The 13,946-nt window shown below is 37.5% G+C and overlaps 2 protein-coding genes across 3 annotated transcripts in view; one reads left to right on the top strand and one right to left on the bottom strand.

The window, feature by feature from the left end:
• Nucleotides 1–364: 364 nt before the first annotated feature.
• On the bottom strand, nucleotides 365–9,315 carry tmem150ab (transmembrane protein 150Ab). 2 transcript variants are annotated; one of them, XM_081365294.1, is made up of 8 exons: nucleotides 9,234–9,315; nucleotides 7,147–7,396; nucleotides 6,974–7,021; nucleotides 6,071–6,157; nucleotides 5,861–5,928; nucleotides 5,407–5,534; nucleotides 5,115–5,292; nucleotides 365–4,088 (listed from the first exon to the last, which is right to left on the bottom strand). In XM_081365294.1, the coding sequence occupies exons 2-8, from the start codon at nucleotides 7,209–7,211 to the stop codon at nucleotides 3,778–3,780; spliced, it is 885 nt and encodes a 294-aa protein (XP_081221420.1). In that variant the 5' UTR covers nucleotides 7,212–7,396; nucleotides 9,234–9,315; the 3' UTR covers nucleotides 365–3,777. The 2 variants fall into 2 exon arrangements, with proteins under 2 accessions (XP_081221420.1, XP_081221421.1); XM_081365295.1 differs by having other exon boundaries at nucleotides 9,174–9,285.
• Nucleotides 9,316–10,107: 792 nt separating this feature from the next.
• Nucleotides 10,108–13,946, top strand: part of slc25a46 (solute carrier family 25 member 46) — a 29,665-nt gene continuing 25,826 nt past the window's right edge. The window contains exons 1-4 of the mRNA XM_081366825.1: nucleotides 10,108–10,594; nucleotides 12,092–12,134; nucleotides 12,251–12,308; nucleotides 12,494–12,571. Coding sequence (XP_081222951.1) covers nucleotides 10,342–10,594; nucleotides 12,092–12,134; nucleotides 12,251–12,308; nucleotides 12,494–12,571 — 432 coding nt within the window. The 5' untranslated portion in view covers nucleotides 10,108–10,341. The remainder of the gene's footprint in view (nucleotides 10,595–12,091; nucleotides 12,135–12,250; nucleotides 12,309–12,493; nucleotides 12,572–13,946) is intronic.

Genomic DNA, 13,946 nt, shown 5'->3' with positions numbered 1-13,946 from the left:
ACTGATGGAGTGTGTAGCTTTTCATATCTTAAACAACCATGTAGGAAGACACATCATGGCCATATTCCAGGATGACAATGTCAAGATTCTTCAGGCTCAAATTGTGAAAGAATGGATGTGAGCGAGCATTGAGAATCATTTTCACACATGAATTGGTACTTCTGAGTCCAGACCTTAAATTCAGTGAAAGTATTTGGGATGTGCTGGAGGACACTTTACAGAGTGCTGGACTCCTGCATTGTCAATGCGAGATCTTGACCAAATACTGATGCACCCCTTGATGGAGATAAATGTTGTGATGTTATATGAAACATGATTCAATCATAGACTTGAGCTTTTTTTTTTTTTTTTTTTTTTTTTTTTTGGCCGGACAGTGTAGAATGCACATTTAATTATGAATAATCAAAAAGAGGACTCTTATAAATATAATTATTTTGACTGAGCTTTATGAGGCATCAGGGCATCTACAGATGTTTGAGTTTGGCCTTTCACACAAAACAGGAACAACATAAATAGTACATTTCTGTAACGTACGTCTTAGCAGCTCCTTTAGGAAACTGTGAACATCTCACCACAGTTGAATATTCATAGAGGTATTTTGCAAGTACTTGAACAGAAGTTGAATATTGCATTGTTTCATTGTCTGGCATTACAACGTATAAATTATAAACAAACAGATACAATACATAACCAACTATCATTGGTTTTTATAATAATTCTCAATATAACATATTGCTTTCAAATGAGCAATATCTAAAAACGAAAATACTGTGTAGGCAAAATACAGCTTATTATGGAGGATTTCACATTTCGGGTCCACTAAATAAAAAAAATACACTCAGGTTTCCCCTTTAGTGCACTACATCATTTCCAATACTTGAGAATTTCTTTCAAAGTACTCTATATATTACTAAATGATTTGTAGGAACTGAGGTGTTAACAATGGTGTGATGCTGATTAAGAAACTTTCTTCATTTCATAATTACTGACTAGACCACAGTCTCAAACGCAGTACTGATATTCTATGCAATATTATGCTCAGCTAAAGGCATTCACTTACAAGCAGCTCTGCGTAACAAATGCACATCATTTAAAAATAGTAATGTTTTAAAACAATACACTAAAAGAAGACTGTGGATAAGACCTCTGATTCTGTTTTGATGCTAGAATAATATGCTAGATGCTAGACAGGAATAGGCATGCTGGAGAAACAAATGATGTCTTCATTACACAAAACTATCTCCAAATCCACCTGAAAAGTGTACAAATAATATAGTTTGACTGCTGAGAGATGCACACCAGCAGTCAACAGCACCAAATAAATAACAATTAGTTTGCTTCACCATCTAAACATTCATCTCAAATGCAGATATAAGAGCGTGCCTGCATTTTCTGTAGCAAAAGCATTTCCTGTTTTGAAATAGATATATTTCTTAAGTTCAAAAAAAGTGATAGGAAAAATATGAGATGGGAGGAAAAATTTAAATTCAGTGCCTTTGCGTTCCCTCGCAAATTAAGCTTGCGATACTTTAAAAGAGAATGCAAAAGTTTTGCAAACAAAACGATTGCATTCCCCTTAGAAACTTTGGGTTCGCTCGCAAAATGTTCGTGTTCTCTTGCAAAATGATAGCTTTTCCCTGAGAAACTCTGCATTTGCTCACAAAAGCACAAGTTTTTTCCAGTTCAAGTTGTGAGCAAATACAAAGATTCTCATGGAAATGCCATGCATTCAAATTATGTGTTGAAAAACAAAATGGAGAAAAAACTTTTCAATGCTTTTGCGAGCAAATGCAAAGTTACTCGGATGAATACAAAATTTCGTGTTTCCCAGAGAAACTTTGTGTTCGCTTGCAAAACTTGCTTTCTCTTGCAAAAGGATTGTGTTTCCCTGAGAAACTGTGCGTTAGCTCGCAAAGGCATTGCAACAGTTTTTCCTCCATCACCAGTTTTCTGAGTAAATCCAAAACTTCTGCAAGAGAACACGAAAGCTTTGCGAGCGAATGCAAAGCTTTCGCATTCGCTTGCAAATGTGTTGGTTTCCTCTAAGAAACTTTGCGTTTGCTCGCAAAAGAATGGAAATATAGCATTTTCAATTCGTCATACAGACGCATAGTCTTTTGGAAAACTGATTAATATCGCCTTATTTTTCCAAAAGTGAAATAGACTAAAAACGACTGTGCTTAAAACAAAACATCAGAATAATAGTCACAAAATCTTGTTTCTTGTTTTCCTGAAATGTTTAGAATTTGTTCGCAAGATACCTGGAATAGATCAATGCGGGCAGTTTTTGGATCAAGTGATGAAAAAACTTGGCAAAAGCACCAAAACGTTTGACAAGGTTGCACAGAGATGCACTTAAATCTTATTCAATACAGCCACAATGTATCCAGAGCTATAGGACAGAAGGTCCACAACACCTGATGTCATGCCGATACGGTGCCACAGATCAAACTAAGCTGTGAGCACTTGGAATGAATACATAAACTGTTCCTAAACCTCATTCCAACCCAACTATTGGCAGAAAAGGCTGGTGCGACTGACTTAACATCTCCACTGCTACAGTGATGGCTTGACCTGTTGTGTAATCACAGTATCTAGAGATTAAACGGGTTACGAAAGGTTGGATGGGTTTAGCCAATTATCTTCTTTGTCTAAATGAGTGTCTTTATATTGCTGGCAGGTATGTAACAGATTCACACTGACAAAGACAAAGCGACCACTGAAGTCACTGATGTCCAATGAGAGTTGGAGATTTAGGGCGACATGAGCGTCAGAGACAGTTGCGACAAATTGCATTAGTTTTTCGAAACTTTATGCAAGAGCAGAGATTCAATGCACCGACGACCAATAGAGCGCTGCAGTGATGGCATATTTTTGAAGGACAAGAAGCAACCAAGGATTTTTCCATTGGATTTTGGAGTATTGGAGAAAATAAACTCTGTGACCAACAAACGCAATGAACACAATTTGTATGAACTTTGAAGTCTAAATAAATACAATCACCAGAAGTAAAAAGCTAAACGTAGGCTACAAGCAAAAAACGCCACGGTCACGACTTCAAAAATTACCATCACTTAGCTTCTAACAACGTCTTTTTAAAAACGAGGCTGATAAAACGAGCTAGTGACTTGTTCGGTTTGTTGACGTTTAGTGTCTTTGACAACTTCTCTAGTGCCATTTAGCCACTTGTTAGCAATCGCCTTTTTCAAGACATATAAAATCACAAGGGAAAAACATGAAAGTATCTTGAGTTAACCACAGACCCTTTTCAGGTGTTTACGCAAAAACCCAATGGACTTTCGGGACAATGGAACCGGAAGTGCAAAAATGCTAACTCGTTTCCGAGTTTTGGCCTACAAAAATACGTCATCCCTGCAGCATTGTATAAAATTTCCTGATGCTGAAATACTACTAGCAACCAGAGTTAACTTGTTGACCCTGAACAATTTAATCGCTGTCAGTGTGAATGCACCTTAAGAGATGAGTTATTGCAGTTTGAACAGAGTAAATTGAAACATTCCTATCTATCAGAGGCAGGAATCACCTGTGCTGGTTACTGGGGCTGTACTTTGAGTTATCTAAAACATGAATGCAAAATATCATGCAAAATACCTTAGTTACAACCGACTGGTCATTACCATTGGATTATAATCAGCAAGTCTGTAAACTTACTGTAATTCTGTATTGCTTGTACCAGTGTTTCACAAATCCGTGAGCCAGATGAAAAGTTCTGAGTCTACACGCTGAGGTCTGAGGGAATACCATAGCGGTTAACCCCTAAAGCATGGCGATGCTTTCTGGTGTACAGTTGAGGTGTGTGGAAGTGCTGCTGCCACCGGGTGACTTGAGACTGCGGGCGCCACATCCCATTGCAACACCCTTCCCGATACCCCCCATGATGACCGCTGACCCCGGATGGAGATGTTCACTGCGTTTCATTAAGGCTGCCATTATGGTGTCACTGTTGACAGTGCCAAACTCATAGGTGAAGGTGCCGTAGTACACCAGGACCAGCACCGTGAAGACCCATTCACAGATCGCTGCGGCATGCTGCAAAACAAAACTCTCATGGACGAAGAAGATACCACCTTGAATGGGAAGTATGATGTTAAGGAATGGGCACACAAACTTTCAGCATTAAAAATATGGTTATAAAACAAAGATCTGAAAATTAAAAAAAAAATACTTAAGAGTTCCGACTCCGAGGTGTTGGCATAAGATTTATCTTAAAAGGGGTGGTATAATGCCCTTTTCACAAGATGTAAAATAAATCTCTGATGTCCCCAGAGTGTGTATGTGAAGTTTTAGCTCAAAATACCCCACATAGATTTTTAAATAGCATGTTTAAGTTGTCACTTTTTGAGGGTGAGCAAAAACGCATGGTTTTTGTATCTGTCCCTTTAAATGCAAATGAGCTGCTGCTCCCGGCACAGAAAGCGGAGCTACAACAGCTCGTTATTGGCAGATTTGATTACCTCACACAGGCATGCACTGAAAATTTCTAAAACGTTTAGCCTTTTATGTTCAAACCGGAGTCAGAAAGATGGGGAGACTCAAGAAAAAGTGACAACATTTCTGAATGGTTAGTTGATGAATTAATGTAACTTATGTGTAGTTATCTTCTAGTCATTGATTAGCATATTCTGTCATGATAATCTATAAATCGTGTTCCCAGGGGCAGGGCTTATGCAAATTTTAGGGTACGTGATGTCACTAACCCGGGACTTATGTCATGTAGACCAGCCGTTTGTTGCAGTCCTTAAAAAGCAATTTCTTTAAAAGAAAATATATCCCTTTGCTTTGAACTTTGAGCGTCGTAACTTTGCAGATGTTGTTTATGCTCAAACAGCAACATTACACACTAACTAAAGTTAGAAAAGTGAAATCATAATCAACCACCCCTTATAGGAAATACGCTGCTCTGAAACATGTAAATTGTATAATTGTGATATGACTGTTTATTACAAATTAAAAAAAAAAAAAAAAAACATGTTTTACAACAAGGCTAGGCCAACTGTGTTAATTGTAATGTAAGTATTCATCTTTTGTACTGTTTGAATCAAATTTGAGTTTCATGTATCAGATCATGACTTATGAACTCCTGGTAAGGATACTAAGGACAAGCGATACCAAAGCTCCAGCTGAGAGCGCCACACGCACATGAGCCATCCAGTAGTCCAGCGCTGTCTCTGCTATACGGTACGTCAGAACGCACTGCAGACACACAAACAACAAGCCGGCAGGGAAAGCTACACCAGCTCCCACATAATGAAGAGTCTTGGCATGATCAACCTGAGAAAAAAAAAAAGAAAATAGATGGAGAGGGTGAGACTGTGAGAAGAATGCAAGTTTATTTAGATTTATATGTAACGGGCTGAAGTTGTGAGTCCATTGTCATATGTTCACCTGAAAGTTCCCAACCATGACCAAACCCAGGGCATTAATGCAGCCGGACACCAAAGAACTTGTGTTGGTCCAGCAATGATGGCTGTGTTCAATCACTTGAGCATAACGCAGCATGCACACCATAACCACTGCAGGGACACATTATAAAATGATAATAATAATTCATTGCCTGTGACAGAGGTGTATTAGAAAGACAAATTGAAGCAATATTGACCAAAAAAAACCCACACATTTAAAGAACAGGAGCTGTATTACAGAAATGCCATATCTTATTTTTTTTTACTTAAGACTCGAAAAAGTTCTATTTCTTAAGTGAAATTATGGTTACTAAACAGATTGGATAGGCTTCTAAATAAGATGTTTCTGTAATACAGGCCGAGATTAGGAAATCAACAAAATTTCGGCTTTAAAAATAAGTTTATTAGTTTAGTTATTTTCAAACAGTAAATCTTACCCATAAATGCCCCAACATTGCCTATCAAACTGAAGAGACAGCTCTCTGGTGGATAGCAACCACATTTACTGTCAAAAGAGTAGAAACCAGATATAAGACAACTGTTGCATGATAAGTTGATGACAAGTTGGAAACCAGTACTACTAAGGAGGCATCTTGAAAATGTGGTCATTTTGTGGTTTTCCAGATAAATTCAAAGTAATTTGTTACCTAATGAGGGGGATGTCTTGAAGAGTGCAGCAGGACTTTGGGAAGCCCCTCTTAGCCGTTTCCTCTGTACATGTCAAATTGTATGTCCTATTATATAAAGAACCAAGCATAAAAGTTAACAACAGTATGTGGTGACTTTAGGATTTGGGATTTAACCCTGTAAATCCTGACATACGTAATTATAGTCCTTATTAATATTATTATTTTTGAAACAGTTTGCTAAATGTTTAAACAAAATATTCAAAAAAAGGTTAGCATGTTTGTGTGGTGTTATTTAATTTATTTATTTCTAGTTTCATATTTGATACATCAGGCTTAAATGACTATAACTATGATAATATGCGATAATATGACTATAATAAGATATAAAATATGGAGTTCATATTCAGGGAGGAAAAAAGCACCTCGAACTGAGCAGAAAATTACATTTATTTGGCCAAAAAGTGACATTAAATTCAGATAGCTTGTATGTTAATAAGATCTTTATAGCAGTATATAATTATCAGTCGTCACTTTACAGTATTTCTCCCAATAATGTCATAGTAAGATGATAATCAAATGCCCGACGTATCGTTTTTTGATACTCACATTTTAATGTGATTTAAAAAAATAAAAAATATGCATGTAAAATTATGTAAACATAAGTTTCTTTACACCAGTAAGTGTTCAAGTTGAAAATTGACTAACAATATAAAATGTATTCTTACGTTTACATTTTACGTCAAAATCAGTAAAGATTTCACAGCAAAAAGAGGTGTACCACAACATCAAGGGGGACGTTTTGACAATTACTTGCTAAAAAAGTATAAACTATCAATCAAATGACAGAAGGCATGTAGTAGATTGTGCATATATTGATAAATTATATATATAGATACAGAAGGCTTTATAGGGTTAACGTACCAGTTCTCAACAGGACAGACATGGTGGTTCATTACTGCCATGGCGTAACTAGAAAACAAAACATTTTAATGATTATTTGCAATAAGTACATGACTTGTCTGAATGTATAGTATATCAGCTAAACAAATAAACAGTAGAGATTTAACGTAATTCTCCTTCACTTAAACACTCACACAATCCATATCCCTGTGATGGAGAAGGCAGACAGGCTGACAGGCAGAACAATCCAGGCAGTCATTGGTCAGTCTGTGAGACGCCTGAGACCCCCGCATGAGGGTGTGCAGGACGGGGCTTATGGAGAGACGGTGTGAGACACCAGCAAGTGAAGCCATGCAGTGTGGGGGTGTGTGGACCAGCGGGGGGCAACGTGATGCTCCTTCAACTACATCTGGAGGCTCGCAGATTGCCAACAACCATCAATATCTAGTTTAAAAACACAATACTCTGATAAAAGATGATTGCAAAGATTATACGCCACAAAGCTGCAATATTACTGAAATACAGTTATCAATGTAGAGACAATTGAATTGAGACACTCTTCATAGGGTCATTACATGTCAAATCAACCAAATTTTTGATTTTATTCTTATTTTTTCTGAAAAAGACAAACATAAATAGTGATGAAAGCCAAAATATTAAATGTAATTAGTGTATATTTACAGGGTAATCCACTATTTCACACAGGGAGTCAAAATGGCAATTTTTACAAAATTTGGAGCCAAATAGATGGCAGCATCAGTAGTTTATTTTTACACAGAGATTGGTAGGTCTATTAGTAAAATATGTTTACTTAAGCAATTTTTGCTGTATTATATGCCAAAGGTGACAGTATCTCCATATCTCCGGTATTGAGCCATAGAGGGCCTTTAAAATGAAGATACCAAAAGAAAAGGTCATGCACCTCCTCTCTATCTCTCGCTCATAGAAAAAGAGGGGAGTGGTAAAGGATATTCAACCCAAGCCATCAAACTGACTTCATCAGAAAAGAAACGCCATTTCAGAGCGGGAGCAAATGTTCAGATTTTGATTAAAGATTACCACAACAAACATTTTTCTGTGTATCATCTTGCACGGATTAATTGTTCACCACAAGTAAATTTTGATTTCATGATGACTTTAAGAACCAGAAATTAAAAGTTTATTAAGATATCTTTAATACTTCTTGATGCAAACTTGGGGCAAAAAAACACAAGAAGTGCTTCTTTACCATTTTTAAACTGTCTCCGTTGGCATATACTGCAAAAAAGATTGACAGATTTAACTAATAGACCTACCAATCGCCGTGTAAAATAAAACAATGAAGCTGCCATCTTTCTAAAGTAATTTTTACATCCTGTAAATTGGCACCAAATCTCATGTAAAAATTGTCATTTTGACCCCCCTCTACAAAACAGTGACTTACCCAGTAAATATACATTCATGAAATGTAATATTTAGGCTTTCTTCTCCATTTATGTATTTCTTTCACCGAACAAAAATATGATATTATATCTGGTTGAGTTGACACAGAATGACCCCATATGCTAAATTACAAACAAGCCACAGTGATGACACTCAGCATGTTTACAATAATAGAAATAAAAATGTATGACTCATTAATATTGAAAATATGCAATGCACATTATTTCGCCGAGGACTTAACTCTCTTGAAGCACTATGTAAATCCCACATAAAGCGTGGAGTATAAAGACAAAAACTTAATGCAACGCAGTTGTATTAACAAATAATACAACTAATGTTATTATACGTTATTATAATTGTGGGGTGAGCTCTTATTTAAGTTACACAGACTTCATATACTTAAATATGGTTATGGCACGTCCACGAAAGACGTCAGGTAGATTTGTAATCGGTTAATCTGAGATGAAAGATCCTCAGAAGCACCAGTCAGACCAACAGCCGTACTAATAATGTCCCCCTTCAGTCCAAATCAGTCTCAATGTCACATCAGCAAATACAGTACGACAAAACTAACCAGATAAATGTTTACAATTATAACTACGGTATACGGGCTAATAGAACGAAATGACAGTAAATAATAACTAAACAACAATTTTTAAAGATAAAACTCAACATCGTGTAGCTTGCAAGCTATCCAGCAGCAGATGCTATTGCAAGTAAACAACTTTATAAAACGGCTAAAATCTCCTTCTCTACGTATGTGTGTACCTACACACGCAACATACGGCATTTGACCTACCGTATATTAGTGTGTCATTATTGAGATGTTGTGTTTTGATATGTAAAAGCATGATCCTACCGCAGGCCCCTCGGCTCCTGACCGGATGCTGCCTTTACAGTCTGAGTCTTCATCAACAGAGGGCGCCCTCATCTCCCTTTGCGCCTCCATAGTATTTCTATGGGGTTAAATCCGATACATTGAGTATGTTGTTCTTGGCAATAATTTACAAAACAATTTCCTTCTTGTCCTTTTTTTTTATAAATTAAATTTAGACTTTGAATACAAATATATACATACTCACACACATATACATAAAAATGTATTTGCGATTCAAGTGAGTAATTCAGATGAATTCAGTAACCTCTCTGACCGGCTTGTGAGTCATTCGTTCGAGATTCGGACTTCACTAGTTGCGCGGTATGCATGCTGTTGGTCATAGACTGTAAAAAGCTGTTGATTCACTAAAAAGTACCGGCTCATTAGATAGGCTACATTCGTTCGAGAATCGGTCACGCTGTGTATATTTTGGTTTCGCACTCTAGTTCTGAAAAATAATTTGCCACCACACCATATGTTTGAAGACTGAATTGTCGCCAGAAGCTATAAAATATATGGTATATAAATAAAAGTATGTGGGCATTTATTTTTATTTCATTTTCATTTTATTTTCTTTACATTTATTTCTTCATTCTTGCCCATATTTATCCTAGTCGTTGTATATTGAATAGTATTTCTGTGCAGAACTTACTGTTTCTGTCACATCTTTCATAGCAGAAAAAAAGAGGGCATCGATAGAATATTATTCATTTCTTCACTGTGCGTCTATCTGTCATGTAACAATATAGGCACAAACTTGTCTCTTGTGAATTACATAAATTAAATTGCATCTGTGTGTTTCTGGATTTCGTGGTATTTGCTTGTAAATGCAATAAACTACAAAACCCATAATGCCACATTCAAACCGGAAGTAAACTGTCAACTGACAAAAGTCATTCGTACGGGTGTTGGGTTGTTTTGCTAAAGCACTGGCATTGCTCTCAGCCTCGGTCAACCAAAAATTAATTTGCGCATTTTCGATTGCTATAATATTCAATGAACTCGTATCACCTCACATAGGTTATACATCGTAGGAAGTCAGACTGAGATATCTTGTCATTTCAGTGTAGTTTCCCTAGCGATTCCCAGCATGACTTCTCGTCGGCCTGACAGCTTTGAGGGTTTGGGTTACAGGGGCAGAGAGGATCCGTCATTCAGTGGGGGGTATTCGGGCAGGTCATTCAATAATTCATCCAGCTCTGACCTCCAGCACTGGGTCAGCACACCTCCAGATATACCTGGAAGCAGAAACCTGCATTTTGGCGATCGCACACCGCAATTTGAGGCGGCACCTGCCCAACCAGGAGCAGCAGACGAAGCGCAGTCAGCGGCTCCGCCCTCCGGTAACAATGAGTACAATATATGACCAGCATGCAAGTGATATGTTATTACTGAAAGGGAACCCACCTTTTTCCTAAAGAGCCTACTGCGTTTTAGATTATGGGTGGCGCTTTCGGTTTGGGGAAGTTCCACTTAAAAAGACTGAAACAAATCATACGGTTGCGCTACAAATAAACCTTATCCGCTAGTTTGACCGAATGAACTGTAACATTTCCTCCATTTTCTATTTTCAGAAGTGAGGACAATAACGTAACGTTTGGAATTGTAATGCGACATGGTAACAAGAAATAGCCTATATGGAAAGAGTTATTTTCAGTCGCTGCATTCTTTTCCTCCTGATTGTTTCCCAAGTTTTTTCTAGAACGGGTATCTAGAAGAACAAGCATCGTGGCATCGACCTGGAATGCTATTACACATGTATATATGATGTATATAATATAATCTACTCAAAACCATCATAACACCAGTCACCCAATATGTATTTAATAACACAAATTAGAAAACTTTGTGTTTCAAACAATAACTTGATGATAACTCAAATGAAGGCTCATTGAGTTGATCAAGTAAATCGTACGTATGAACCAGTTTATTAATTGGATTCCTGACCCTCCTTCAAGACTGTATAGATACAGAAATGTACAACATAAACAATAAATTTGCAGTTATGAGACAAATTAACTAGAGCTATTCTATGTTTATTTTAATATACAAATGTCGTTTGGCATATGACTAATTTTGAGTCAGCATTATATGCAAAGTGTTGTTAAGCAGGTCATGAACTTTTCTGGGGCCTATACCATGAAGGCGGTTTAGGTGGCTAGCCAGGTATGTTTCAGTTTAGTTTGCAGGTATAAAGGTAATATAAATACGCTTTAGAATCAATAGATAAAGTTATAAAATGACTACATGTGAGCTTAAATGTTCAATTTCAACTTAAACTTAAACTCAGTATAAACTACAACTTCACAACTTTTACTTGCGCCGAGTCTATAGAAAGACTTTTTCTTTTAGTTTTTCTATTTTATAGACAGCTATTTTCTTCTTACTGTGTAAATTTGTTTAAATTCTTAATATTTTTTTAATTTCGTAATATTCTGCAGAAGAAGTGAATCACGGTTTCACTCTTTCTCAGCATGTGATTGGCTGATATCTGATGACACACCTAAACTTCTGAACTCAGGATCAAAGCCTGAGTTGACAGATAAAGTTGATGATCAGCATCATGGTACCATCAAAGCCTGGTTGGATTGGTTTGGTTTTGTCAACTCGAAAACTAATCCTGTAACCCTGAGTTTGTTCAACTACCTTCATGGTACAGGCACCGGATGCAGATGACACTTAAAAATGTGTCACTCTTACAAACACTCCATGTTGTTTAACGCTAGGTGTAAGCAAACACATGACTCATTCAGAGACCTTTAAAATAAAATGTACAAAGGCATATTGGTCAATTCAACACTTTTTTTTTCTTAAAATGACAACTAAAATCTGTCTTTCAGAGCAACTGAACAGATTTGCTGGTTTCGGGATAGGCCTTGCAAGGTAACAAAACCCAATAATCACTACTTAAAATAATGTTCTTTTGAAAGTACAGTGAGATTCAGATATGTGAAATAATGTTAGTAAACTCATAATCATTTTTGTATGGTTTGAATTAGCCTCTTCACAGAAAATGTACTGGCCCATCCCTGCATTGTGTTTCGGCGTCAGTGTCAGGTAGGCTGAATCCAGGGAAGACAACGTTGAGCATACAAATCCTACAACCTCAGTGTCTATCATGAAAGATTTTTATGTGTTGCTGAAACGTACTCTGTTTGCATTGCATAGTCCTGATAAATATAATTTAATTCTTTCATAAAATATCATTTAAAATCATTTAAAATTGTGAAACTTTGTTTCAGGTGAATTACCATGCCAGGTGTTACCACTTGTCGCCACTGACTGCCATCAGCGTGATGTACAATGTCACCAAAACTCAGGTAATATATATGTATATATATCATATCTTTGTCGCTGTGTTTTTGCTCAGGAATACCTTCTTTTAAAGAACAGGTTGAAAGCAGGGCAATTGACCCTTCGCAGGGAGCTTGATTGACAGGTGATCTGACCAATCATACTTCGCCATCCGCCATTTTGTTCGACAAAGCAGTCAGGAGAGTTAGTAGATTAACATGGGAGGATTTAAACTTGAAAACGGAGTGTACTGACGTCTTTCCGTGGTTAAAAAAACATTCCTGCTTATGTTTGTTCATGTTTATTTGAGGCTATAAATTAACTAGAAGGAAGAGATGATCGGTTCACGAGCAGCTTTAACTGATGCTCTACAGCAGAGGTCTTCATTCCTGCTCCTGGAGAGCCACTGTCCTGCAGAGTTTAGTTCCAACCTGCTTCAGCACACCTGCCTTTGAATACTCAAGCGATTCTGAAGAGCTTGATGAGCTGATTCAGGTGTGTTTAATTAGGGTTGGAACTAAACTCTGCAGGACAGTGGCTCTCCAGGAGCAGGAATGAAGACCTCTGCTCTACAGCGATCTGTCACTACACATTAAAGAACCCCAAAACGGTATTTATTGTTTAAATTTGAAAGGTGAGACTTTGTTTAGTATGTTTAATATCAAACGTAACCGAAAAGTAACCTGGTTTGTCCTGTCTGTCAGCGTGTTGTCTGTCTCCTCTCTGCTCCGCAATGTATTTTTCACTGCGTGAGAACATTGTGTGGCGTGAGAACGGCGTAGCTTGTCGGACATAGCGACAGTAACTAACGGGGGCGGGTCTTTGCGAACGGTCAAATTGAGTACTGCTGGAGTTCCTCAAGGCTCTGTGCTTGGACCTATCCTTTATACAGGCACATATTGTGTCCACTGAGCGGTACGGTATGGTACAGTACGGTACGGTTCAGGTCTGTTAACCATAGCCGCTTTCCGACCAAGTAGTTACAGGAACTTAGTTATAGGAACTGTCCACTTCTAAACAGTTCTAAGAACTACTCTCCCCCAAACACTGGCCAAGTGGCCATAGGAACTGGTAGGAGGGGTAAGGGAGTGACGCAAGCACGGTGACTTTTATTTTGACGGCGCGATGGACCTTTATTTTGGTGGCGCTGAGAACGCCAGAGCAAACAATGCTCGCATTCTCTGTGTTTATTAGTTAGCAATCTGTCTAACAGTACTGTTTAATATCTTATTAGATAGAACTGTTATAGAAAGTAGACAGTATATGAAAAAAAGGTTATTAGCCTAACGCTATGCCGTGTGGTTGATGTCCAGTGTTGCTAGCTGGGCAGATAAACATAATCATGTTTGGCTTGGTCCCCTCAAAGTTGCGTTGGATTTTCTCTTCAGCATAAAGGTTTAG

This window comes from Scardinius erythrophthalmus (assembly GCF_964197995.2).
Source record: "Scardinius erythrophthalmus genome assembly, chromosome: 5".
Classification (NCBI taxonomy): domain Eukaryota; kingdom Metazoa; phylum Chordata; class Actinopteri; order Cypriniformes; family Leuciscidae; genus Scardinius; species Scardinius erythrophthalmus.
The sequence above is the reverse complement of the archived record's forward strand: the minus strand, read 5'-3'. Positions and strand labels throughout refer to the sequence as shown.

Excerpts from the sequence above, each read along its gene's own strand:
- tmem150ab (XM_081365294.1), bottom strand. The coding sequence starts at position 7,211 with ATGACTGCCTGGATTGTTCTGCCTGTCAGCCTGTCTGCCTTCTCCATC. Across the intron at positions 5,293-5,406 it reads TCATGGTTGGGAACTTTCAG|GTTGATCATGCCAAGACTCT; the intron begins GTGAACATATGA and ends TTTTTTTCTCAG. Across the intron at positions 4,089-5,114 it reads TTTGGTATCGCTTGTCCTTA|GTGGTATCTTCTTCGTCCAT; the intron begins GTATCCTTACCA and ends TTCCCATTCAAG.